A 12,095-nucleotide genomic window follows, 5' to 3' on the forward strand; every position below is an offset into this window, starting at 1 on the left:
GAAGATAAAAAAGTCCGATTCCATCATAACGCACTTTTACACAATGAGGGTAGAAATTTCACTCGTGAAAATATAATTCACTAGCGCGCGTAGGTAACGACCGATCTCGGTGGCAGGTCAACGACCACTGAGTGAGCACTCTTGTCTTATTATATTTCTCTATGACTGTACCGATTACGAATTGCTCGATAGATGGCGCTTTTCGATTTAGCAAGAATCCTGAATGTGCAATTCATCAAGATTTTTCTTCCACTAACGACCAGACTCGTACACCAAGACACCAATACACATTCTGTTTAAATCATTCTCACTAAATAACTTTGTTTTGATATGCAGGTGAAGGAATCAGTACTGGAAAAGTACGGGGGCGAGGAACACCTGAAGGTTCCCCCGCGAGAGCTGCTCCTAGCTCAGACCGAGGTGTTCACGCAGTACAACCGCGACGGAACCGTCGCCAACGGACCTGAGAAACAACTTGCCAAGTGAGTTAACTCTGCCCTATAACCCTTTGAATGCCCGTCCAGAGAAAGGATGAAATTTAGCATTTTTTTTGTTGTTTCAACCAAATTTTTTTGTCAATTTTTTTCTTATTATTAAATTATACAACGGGACTTAATCGCGTATCCAGTCATTAGTAAATGTAAGCGTAAACGAATATCGACAGTCGATAAATCGAATATCGTTAGTGTTGTGTGTCGACAGAGTGACATCCCTAGTGCGCAAAACGTTCAAGCGGATAAACAAGACCAAGTGCGGGTAGTTCGAAAAACTCGCGCGGTTAGACGATGCTGATGTCAACTTAAGCCAGTCTTCTCCGAGACCACGGGGACAACGCCGTCCTCGAAACGTCGGAGGTAAATCTTAAAACTTAGATACGCGATTAAGTCCCGTTGTATAATTTAATAATGTGTAAAAATCGTGAAAGTTTAAATCAGTGTTATTTTTTTTCTTGTTACTTTTTTTTAATACTATCATTTCGGCTTACACGAGCTTTTCATTTCCACGTCTTGGGATTCTGGTAATACATAACAACTGGACATCGAATGATTTTAAGGGGGGGGGGGGGGGCTGGTCAATAATCGCCAAAAATAGATGACGTAATTTATGAACAGCCCCAATATGTTTTTTCGCGATTTCGGCATTGGTTTCATAATAAAAGTTAAGTTGTTCAGTATGACCTATAAAGTTACTACGTAGAGTATGGCTGGTGGTTTACATTTCACCCTGTAGGTACCAGCATGTCGCGAGGTGTTTGTTTAGGGCGACCTACAAGCAGGCGTGGCTCACTCCGAGATTTCGTCGCTAGGTAGCTAAAAGTACATCCCTTCCGGCCCCAATTTTGGGGAAAGCCATAAGCCGCACGTGGCGCTGTCGCCACCTAGCGGCCATATCTGTGCTGATCGTAACAGACGCGTATTGTTAGAGAGTGAGTCTTCTGTACCTAGTACTATTATTTATTCTGTGCTACAAGTTATTTATGTCAATATATGATGATTTCAGGAGCAAATATGAGGAGGATGTGCTGATCAACAACCACACGTCAGTGTGGGGCTCGTACTGGCGCGACGGACAGTGGGGTTACAAGTGTTGCCACTCCTTTATAAAGGTACTGCTACAATAGGCTACATGACAAAAAAATTTTTATGGTATCAATCGATCGGGTTTGTTTTTAGGATCAAATGTCTATATGGGACCCATTGCATTAAAGTAACACAAAAGTCAGAAATTGTAGTCAAAGTCCGACAGTCGCACTTCACTCGCGAAACGCCCTATACAAAACGGACAAGGGCCGTGACGTCATCGCCCATCTTGTAGTATGGACAAAACAAGAAAATTGCGTTTTTGTCGGTGAAATATTGCGTTTATGTATATAGTTGCTATACAATATTTTATTGCATAAAATGTAAGGAATCGAATGGTACCCTTACTTTTATCGTTTTTGGAAGTTAAAAAAAACTTAAATTTTGAAACTTTCAGGTCCTGTATTTTTGTAATTTTTCAATATTTTATTTTAATATCCACATTATTGTGATAAATTGCTCGTTTGCTATCTATTTTACTAGATTTTGTTATAAAATTCAGCATGTGTCATCATCCCTATTACAAATAATATCTGGGAGACCAAGCTTTGCTCGGGAAACATAAAAACTAAAAAATGCGCGTTTTCCCAGAGATAAGACCTAGCTAGATCGATTTTTCGCCTCCAAAACCCCCATATAGCAAATTTCATCGAAATCGTTAGAGCCGTTTCCGAGGTCCCCGAGATATATAAATATACAGTGAAACCTGGTTAATTGACACCTGGATAAATGCAAAACCTCAATAATTGCAACCAAAGGTCCGGTCCCAGTCCCTTGAGACCAAATGGCCTCTATAATTGAAATTTTTAAACCTCTGTAATTGAAATTTAGATTTTAGTGCTTTTCCTAATTTTACCTCTGTAATTGACCACATCGCGACTAAGACCTCTATAATTGACACTGTGCAAAAAAATCCGTTATTTTTAGCTCTTCTTATTACCTCTATAATTGAAACGAGTCTATAAGTAAGACCTCTGTTATTGAAATAATGTAGACTTGTAGAGAGCAGAAACAATATTTTAATAGCAATGATAATTTTATTTTAAATCTTCACCCAGAATTCAATTTATTAATTGGGTATCTATCACAGACTGTAGTAGGTGAAATAGTTTTCATTAAATCAAAAACATAATATGCTTTTTACATTCCAATAAAACTTTCTTCTACAATTCAAGGGATTATTAAAAAAACAAAACAAATGATTATAAGCAGTAACTAATGTAAATAGTTAAGTGTAAAAGTGCAAGTTATATAATATACTCGTACAGACCAGAAACCCAGAATCTACTTTCAATGGTTATTTGAACCTCCACAAAAGCAATTTCTCAGAACGCAACCTCTATTAATGAGAACCTCTATAATTGCAACAACGATTTTTTGAACCTCGTTAATTGGCACGACCTGCTTAAATGAAAAACCTGGTTAATTGACAAAAACTTGCCGGTCCCTTGAGATTGCAATTATCCAGGTTTCACTGTATATACAAGAATTAGAGGTATACCTAATAACTATAAGATACAAATAGTGTGGACAACCAATTTCATCAAGTGATCGCATGAAAAACGATGATCGTAAAAAGAGTCTTAAATCATCTTGCAATTTAAGACAAACATCATCTAACGCCATAGGCGTGTGAGGGGCCAGTCGCTGCGAACTTTCGTAGATTTAGGATCAATATAGACACACCTAGAAAAAATAAGTAATTATAAAGAAAAAATAAGTATATTATTACAGATATCGCTGGCAACATCATTGATGTGTATCCGATGTATTTTTCTCATCATCAAGTTATGTATCAACATTTTCATAGAAAATTCGCGCCAGCACTCGTGAAACGACCTGGGGGCCTACCGCGAAAACTGAATTTCGCAATTTGCGGGGATCTTTCTCATTTATTCTCATTACGACATAATTAGAGCCCTGTAACCGCTTGACTTTTATATAATAAGACCTTCGCTTTGCACTAAACATGGTTTTAATTCACGTTTTGTTTTGTCCCAGATGTCATACTGTGTGGGCGAAGCTGGCAAGTCCGTAGTACTGGAAGTTAAAGACGCAGACACCTCGAAGGCTACCAGCGCTGTTTTCAAAGAGTTTAAACAGCCGGCGGAAAAGAAAAAAGATAAAGAAAAAGGTACGTATTGCCAGTGGGGAGACACTCCTTTCGGGCAAACTCGGCTCCGTTCGGCTCAGCATTGCTCCGAGCAATCATTAGGGTTGGCACCACTTTTACGTCCTTTTGCGTGCACGACCACAGATTACAATATACTTGAATTTTGACAACCCTAAATAGCCGAAAGGTATAGTCCCATACATTAAAAAGGGATAGCTTGATTCGTCTCTGTATCGCTATCAAACTTCGGTTTTGTAGGAAGTGTCCTTCTGTACGGCAGTATTATTATTTGTTCTGTGGTATTGCTAGAGCCCTTCCGATATTATAAATCTGAGTATCGATCCTGTTTATGTGAAACCTCTCTACTCAGAAAATCCCCAAAAGGTGACCCCTAATAGGGAATAATTTGCGAAAATCTGCATAGGGGGCGCCACTACCACAATCCGTCACAATCTAAGGGTCTACCGCAACGCAAACGAGAGAGTCGAAATATTGCATATTCGAGCGATAAAGAGGCAGATAGCTGAGTTTCGAATTTCGCGTTTTCCGGTAGGCCCTTCGTAAACAAACCGCCTTGATGTATCAATGTCATATTTTAATACATATCTGTGAAAACTTGTCAAAAACCATTTAAAGGCCACTTGCACCATCCCACTAACCCGAGGTTAACCAGTTAAACCTGGAGTTACCATGGTTACCACTACAATTGACACTGAATTAACGGTTTAACCGGTTAACCCCGGGTTAGTGGGATGGTGCAAGTGGCGCTAAGGCACAGGATGTACAAGTTACTCTATGGTTTACGATGGGGGCTAACGCTGCACTCTGGCGGCAGAACATTGCAGTAATACCCCCTATTAATGAACGGGCCCGTCAGTGTTCGAAAGGATAATTATCTTTGATAATTATCGCGATAAGTATCGTGATTTTTATGTCTGATAATTACCAAAAATACTATAATTATCTGGATAATTTCGAACCCGTACATAATCATTTTCTGTTTTCAGAAAAATCCTTGTCATCATCATCATCAGACTCAAGCTCAAGCAGCTCTGACTCGGAAACCGACCACCGCTCCAAGACGGAGAAGACCAGTAAGAAAAAGAAGTCCAAGAAGAAGAAGAAAAAGGACAAGAAAGAGCTCAAGAAGGAAGAACACAAATTGAAAAAGGTATGACAGTTATTACTAGCTTTTATTTTACTTGCCTTATTAGCACGGAATAAATAATAGTATAGTTTGTAGCTTTCTAATAGACCCCGAAGGCTAATCTGTCTATTGTTAAGAAAAGCCGCTCGTGCCACGTGCCACAACCACCTGCATAAAAAATCGGTACTTCGGTTACTGAGTGCCGGCGAGTCACGCTACAGAACCAGTCTAAAATGTGTCATCGAGATGCGTAACAAAGGCGCGTTATCGGAGAGCGCACCTACACTGGTTTTTTGAGCGTTGGACTAGCCCGCGCTCAGGTGCCAAATAGAATAATTAGAACCCTTTTTTGCAGGTAAGTAGCACGTGCGGTTTTACTGAACGATAGACAATAGGATAAGCCTTCGGGTTCTACTAGAAAGCTACAAACTATACAGAAGATTCACTCTCTAACAAAACGCGTCTATTACGACCAACATGACCGCTAGGTGGCGCAAGCGCGAGCAGGCGTCCGTTCCGTAGCGGTGCGCGGCAACTACTATGGCTAGACACCAAAATTGGTGTGGGCCGCATGTACTTGCAGGTACTTGTACCAACGCGACGAAATCGAGGAGTGAGCCGCGCGCTGTTAGTTAGTGTGGGTCAAATCTTGGGAGCAAAATTTGACCCACTTCCATCGGGAAGCGGAAATCGTTCCGATTGAGCTATAATTTTGCTTACATTTGTAAATCGGGTGACAATGCAATATTACGATGACATGGAGCTGATCTGGTGATGGAGACAGGAGGTGACCATGGGAAGTCTGTGATAAAACAACGCAAACGAACGTGTTTAGGGTTGTTAGAAATGTCTCGATGAGTATTAGTTGCCTGTGGAAAGAAAAGTACAGTCAGCGATAAACATAATAGGGTTAATACAAACAAAAAAATACAAAAATAAATACAAAATACACATATTTATGATGCAAGGGATGGAGCTACCCTGTAACCAAAAATATGGCTCTGTTGGGTAACACCGCTCTAATAGTTAATAGTTCGCTTCGGTTCCCAAATGATAATTATATACTAGAGATGATTCCGGACGTGAGTTATGTCTGCTAAAATAGGCCCCGGCGTGGATTGTGCAAAAATAATGGCCATTTCACTCTTGTGTCAAATATATAAAAATCGCTGAGATACATGAAGCTATAACATTTTTTGTTTAATCATACAGGCGTTAGAAGCGGAAGAAAGGCAGCAGAAACACGCCTCATATTTATTATCTGTGGACGAGCGGAAGCGGCCCTACAACAGCATGTACGAGGCCAAGGCCCCTACCGAAGAAGAAATGGAGGCCTACAGGATGAAACGGCAGCGCGAGGAGGACCCTATGAGCCAGTTCATGTGAAATAACGTTAAAATATGTATGAATAATAAATAAAATTACTCTAAATCATGCCAACTTGTTTTTTTTATACACCTTATATTTATTATCTGTGGAAGAGACCAAGCGGCCCTAAAACAGCATTTTACGAGGCCAAGGCAAAGGCACTGAAGAGGAGATGAAAGCCTACAGGGAAAGACAGCGTAAAGGGGACCTTAATCATTCTCATGTTATGAGCCAGTTCATGTGACAACATTTAAATAACACATAAAATTACTTACTCTAAATGGTGTCATATTAGCTTTATTTTTGAAAACAAACATTTATCATTTAGTAAAAAACATGAAAGCGGCTAATGCCTCCACCGCAGAGAAGAGGTCTACAGAATAAAACGGCAGCCTGTTAAGACTGTGAGACTGACTGAATTTAACGTCGAACTCCCTTACTTCTATTTTATGAATTTCTGATACCTAAAATAGAACAGAAAAGTAAGTGACCATTAAGCAAGCCAGCGATCTAAAACAAAGAATTTACTGCAATGTATATTTATGATATTGAAGATCAATGAATTTATGAATATTAACTTGAATGGAACACCTTTACATACTCATTTGGCAGAACAAGCAATTCCTTTGCATCATTCTTGGAATCTTTATAACGACAACTTTAGTAATACCAGCAGTAGACAAAATTTACGAATTTGGTAGTTTCTTGATATGATTTAATAAAGATCTCTCCAGTATTGTGTGGTACGTGATGTTTTTACAAGTAAACGCAACACTTCTGAAAACTTATGCACAATTTGGAATATTTGGCCAATACAAAGATTGAGGTGCATATAAAACTTATAGTAGTTTTCACCATAGAATTAATATGACTAGAACAACTGTCAATCTTCAAAAGTGCGACCAAAAATGAAATGCAAGTGTGTGCGTAAATTGTCTATGTGAGATCAAAAATAGTGATGTCATGTTACAACATATTAGTAATCTGTCGATGTTTGATTGCTTTATCGACTACTTTTTCAAATGTGTTATTTGAAACGTTAAAATTCTACGACATTATGACGTATAAATAACACTTGCACTGCGTGTGCTATCAAAATCGTTGCAGACTTATCTAACTCTTACTGTGTTGGAAAGTGAAGTTTAAATTTACCGCTAAACATGAGCACCTTCAAAAAGGTATAACAATCGTTATTATTTGAAGTCGGTTATAAAAGCTAATATCTTAATGATGTCTTGTGAAGAAATAATTACATAGCTATTAATATACCGACAAGTTATCGATACTGTCATATGAACATTTTGTCAAGCCCTAGCGTAAAGTAATAGGTTATGTTTTTACACAAAATATTTTAAATTATAGACTAATATGATAAAATATTAGCATACAAAGGAAGAAAAACTTATAAATCTTATAATGAACTTTATAAACCGGCTTCTTACACCTTTTACGCTGTTAATTTGACAAAATATCGTTATGAAAATCTCGCTCGGAATATCATAAATCCTCTAAAATGAGTATTTGCTTGGATTATTTGGCACTGTAACACTGAAATCCGGCACACTACAAGACACCATCTTCACTGAATTACTTTATTTAATACTTTTCGTCCTAATCCGTGTATATTTTTCAATTAGAAAATTACCGTGATACGCTCTTGGCCGTCCGCGGCCGTCGTCAAAGTCAAAAGTGGTTACGTTTTCTCATTGGTAGTCTGACTTTTTCGCACTCATGGGATGTTCATATACGTGATGGCTTCCCTTTCGCACACTTAAGCTGTCTGTCAAGCGCGAGCGGGAATTGTATGTCTGTGGTTTTCACACTGATTATGGTAGATTTTTAAACTTGACCGATGACACATCGCCATGATTTTTTAAACGTCAAATCATGTCATTTCCTTTTGATTAGTGGGCCGTCCAATTATTAAGTTTGTGATTGTTTGTGAAATAAAGCGTAATGATGGCTGCTGAGGACACAACAGCGGACGCGACGAGGCGGTTAAATGTTAAGAAACAAACGCTGGACGACGCGTACGCGGCGCCGGCCAATTTCCTCGAAATTGACGTGGTGAACCCAGTGACGACAATGGGTGTCGCGAAGAAACGCTATACGGATTACGAAGTCCGCATGAGGGTGAGAACTTCTCCAAGCATCTATTAATAGAGTAGAGTAATTAGATTATCTGTTTACGCTTCGTCGGTAAGTTTGTTTTGTTTTTTTGTGGGCGTATCGCGGCGGCCAAGGTGAGCGCGCTCGGCGCGTCAATCTGCCGATTTGCGGCAATTATTGATGTAGAATCCATTTCCTGCTTACAGACCAATCTGCCCGTGTTCAAAGTGAAAGAGTCGAGCGTGAGGCGGCGGTACAGCGACTTCGAGTGGCTCAGAAACGAATTAGAACGAGACAGTAAGGTATGCCCGCTTTGTTTGACTCATTGCTGATAAACGGTCGAATTGTTATCTTTTTAACAACAATAATATTTGACAAACGAAACTGTTTTGCAAAGATTTTCATAAACAATATTCAAGGGTTAAATATTGAAATAGGTAAGTGATTCAAATTACAATTGTTTTTATTAGCAAAATATTTGTTTTAGATTGTAGTACCACCTTTGCCGGGCAAAGCTTTAAAGAGACAACTGCCTTTCCGTGGAGATGACGGCATATTTGAAGAGGAATTTATAGAGGACCGCAGAAAAGGTAAATGCTATGTGTAAGAATTTCAACTTTCATGATCCTCTTATTAGCAAGATTTTTAGTCATCTGGCCTTGACCTAACATATTACTACAAATTTCACAATATTTTGCACTACAGCAAGTGTAGTAACCACCCAATTTAGATAAGGCTTATGATATTCTAGTTGATGTCTATTTTTAGAATATGAATGTGGCACATTAGACCAACATTTTAAAGCCTGTAAGTAACTTAGATATTGGTGATATTTATCAATTGTGAAATACAAAACAAGTACTCTTTATTGCTCACCTCAATATAAGAAAACAATACAAAATGCAGTTCTTTGTAGTTGCACAGTTAACCTTTTTGACGCCGTGTCAAACACAAAAGCTGTCTCTCAGACGCCACGTCACTGAAGTGTCAATCCTGAAATTGAACTTTATGCATATGTACCTAGGTCTATGTTGCTCTGTGGTCTATGACCGATTAATACGTCATTGGCGTTGGACCTGCGGTGTGTATATCGGTCATTGGCGTCCAAAAGGTTAAATAAAGTGCATAAGGTAACCAAACTCCAATTTGGTGCAGAAACTGTATTAAAAGAATTTACCAACAACCTCAAAACTAGGCCTGTGATCCAGCAAATTCCTAACTGGCCTAGGAAAAGGTAGCAGAGGCCTGGCTATGGCTCCCATGGCACAAACTTTGGAGACAGGGGTCCTGTGTAAACCAGAGGGTTTACTTTACAAACTTTCTTAAGGCAATATTGTCTAACACCTGCCTAACATTTCAGGCTTAGAAACATTCATCAACAAGATAGCCGGGCACCCGCTAGCACAGAACGAGCGCTGCCTGCACATGTTCCTGCAGGAGCCGACCATCGACAAGAACTACGTCCCCGGCAAGATACGGAACACATAATAATCACACTCCGCCCAACTTTGGAACAATCCTGCTCATACTATCTATATTTAAGCAGATAAGTTGGAAACTACTTTTTAAAGAAGAGATACTTCTGTGTGGTGGGTGATGTTTAGATGTATACGATAAAGGGGGTAAATTAGTATTAAGAATACTATACACAGAATTTGGTTGTATCTTTTATCTATTCTAAAACACCCAGGCATTCTACTGTGATTGCCTTTGTAATATGTCATCTTCCTCACAAGAATTGCTCTTAAAAATCATGAGTAGGTAAAATTTATCACCAACACGTCTAATATTAGACTACCCATCTTTTTAGTTATAAAGGGTAGGGTGCTATTATATAAACGGATTTTGCGTAAGAAAAAGATCTTATATCTGTGTGTATGAGTAGGTATTGGCATAAAGAACTGAAGATCTCGTCAAGTGTATGTTACGTTGTAAATTGGTGTGTTTTTCTTTAAAAAGTAGTTTTATACAATACATAATATTCACTAAAAGAAAGATTTAATTTAGTTTTTGTGCCCTGATAGGTTGGACTATAGAGCCTTAGTCAGATTCCAGAATTTTAGTCAAATTTTAAATAACTGTTAAATTAACAAACGCTTGACAAGTTAACTTGGACTGAGAAAGTTTAATATATTCATCTGGGTTTAACCAAGATATATCACTATGTAAATTGTTATGATGACTAATGTTCTGGAGTCTATGAAACAATTATTTAAAGACTTTGGACTTGCCATTGATGACACAACACAGGCTCTTTAGTCCAGCTATCATTTAAAATACAAATGATCTATTTACACTAATAACTTATTTGTTCACATTACACTAACAGCACTAATAATTAAATGGCAGGATTGTTCCAAAGTAATAGATAATGTATCAGTGATCATATTAAAATATCACGAATGCAATAACCTTCGAGCGATGGAAAATAACGACGGATTTCTTATACGGCACTGCATTCCACAGATTAAAAAAATATGTTTATTTTTGCGTTCAGACTGCAACAAATCTGGTGCGAACAGTGAATCATTATGATGTCTACATTTGAGTAAACGTTATTCACTATGACATGACTCAAATGGATAGACACTAATAGAATTAGAACAAAATTAGTTATTGTTTGAAATTAAGCAATATTATTGGAATTGTTGAAATTGTTTACCGTTCATAATCTCTATGTATATTCAGTTAGCATTGCGAGTAATTATATGTTATAGTCAATAGATTAAACATTAAGGTAATTTTACTTTATTTTGTATACATAAAATCTCATTGGTTTGAATTCATTCGCCATCTTTTTTTTTATTAATTCCTTGCCCAAGAGACCTCTGAAACGAGATAATCCTTCTCACTCTCACATATAGTGGGGTCTCTTTTCCGCGGGAGTTTCATCATGTTTGAGCTAGCTAAGTGTATTTATTACCCTGGTTTATTTGGTATGAGTTGAGATGCTTCTGGCCTAGATTGTTAGCGGTAATAAAAAATATTTCTGAATTATTTCGACATTCAAAATTGTAACCGCCATATCGGTTTTCGATTTAAAAGATGGCGGAAAACGAACCAAAACAATTTTAGGCTCGAAGCATTGATGGGATTGTAATCTAATTAGACTTATGTTTAGTTTAAATATAGATTAAACATTTCAAAACAAACGTAGGTTGCCACAACACCGTTTTGTAAGATCTTATGACCTCTCATATTATTAAGAACACAAAATTGGCGTACAGATATAGTGCTTGTTTTCCATCGTATTTTCTCGGAAACGTTTATTTGTCTCGCTAGTTCAGTCAATGTCAGTACTTTTTGTACGGAGACTGAAATAGCAAGACACGTTCGTAAATTTCCGTCAAAATACGAAGGAAAATATTTTTTTATTAACTTATATAATTTAACCCATATATGCCCAATGCCCAGAACTATTTTTTGGTCTGATCCCCTCGAGGTTACAAGCTCTTTTACTATTTCAATGAGTAGGAACGAGTTTTTTCAGAGGGTCCAATACAACCCAATGGTCACATATGGGTTTAATAATAAGTCATGTCATATGATCATATATCGGTTGCGTGGTATAAACATCACCTATGTAAATTCCTGTAACACCAAGTAGGCGTTTGGGTATTATTCCACTCTAGGGTTCATCTTCGATAAGTATTCAATATTTGTACACCAAAAATATCTAGACAAAGTGGCAAAAATATGTGGCCACAAGTCCATCGTCGTATTTTAGCCGCTCTGACTAATTTTGAGTACAAATTAAATATAATGCTAATCGAAGAAA

The 12,095-nt window shown here is 37.9% G+C and overlaps 2 protein-coding genes across 2 annotated transcripts; both read left to right on the top strand.

The window, feature by feature from the left end:
* Nucleotides 1-310: 310 nt before the first annotated feature.
* Nucleotides 311-6,276, top strand: LOC134651665 (pre-mRNA-splicing factor SLU7-like). Its single transcript, XM_063506765.1, has 5 exons — nt 311-482; nt 1,501-1,606; nt 3,582-3,714; nt 4,701-4,864; nt 6,053-6,276. The coding sequence occupies exons 1-5, from the start codon at nt 331-333 to the stop codon at nt 6,224-6,226; spliced, it is 729 nt and encodes a 242-aa protein (XP_063362835.1). The 5' UTR covers nt 311-330; the 3' UTR covers nt 6,227-6,276.
* Nucleotides 6,277-8,081: 1,805 nt separating this feature from the next.
* On the top strand, nt 8,082-9,961 carry LOC134651526 (sorting nexin-12). Its single transcript, XM_063506628.1, has 4 exons — nt 8,082-8,341; nt 8,524-8,619; nt 8,805-8,907; nt 9,678-9,961. The coding sequence occupies exons 1-4, from the start codon at nt 8,165-8,167 to the stop codon at nt 9,803-9,805; spliced, it is 504 nt and encodes a 167-aa protein (XP_063362698.1). The 5' UTR covers nt 8,082-8,164; the 3' UTR covers nt 9,806-9,961.
* Nucleotides 9,962-12,095: the final 2,134 nt, after the last annotated feature.

This window comes from Cydia amplana, chromosome 10 (assembly GCF_948474715.1).
Source record: "Cydia amplana chromosome 10, ilCydAmpl1.1, whole genome shotgun sequence".
In the NCBI taxonomy this organism is placed as follows: Eukaryota; Metazoa; Arthropoda; class Insecta; order Lepidoptera; family Tortricidae; genus Cydia; species Cydia amplana.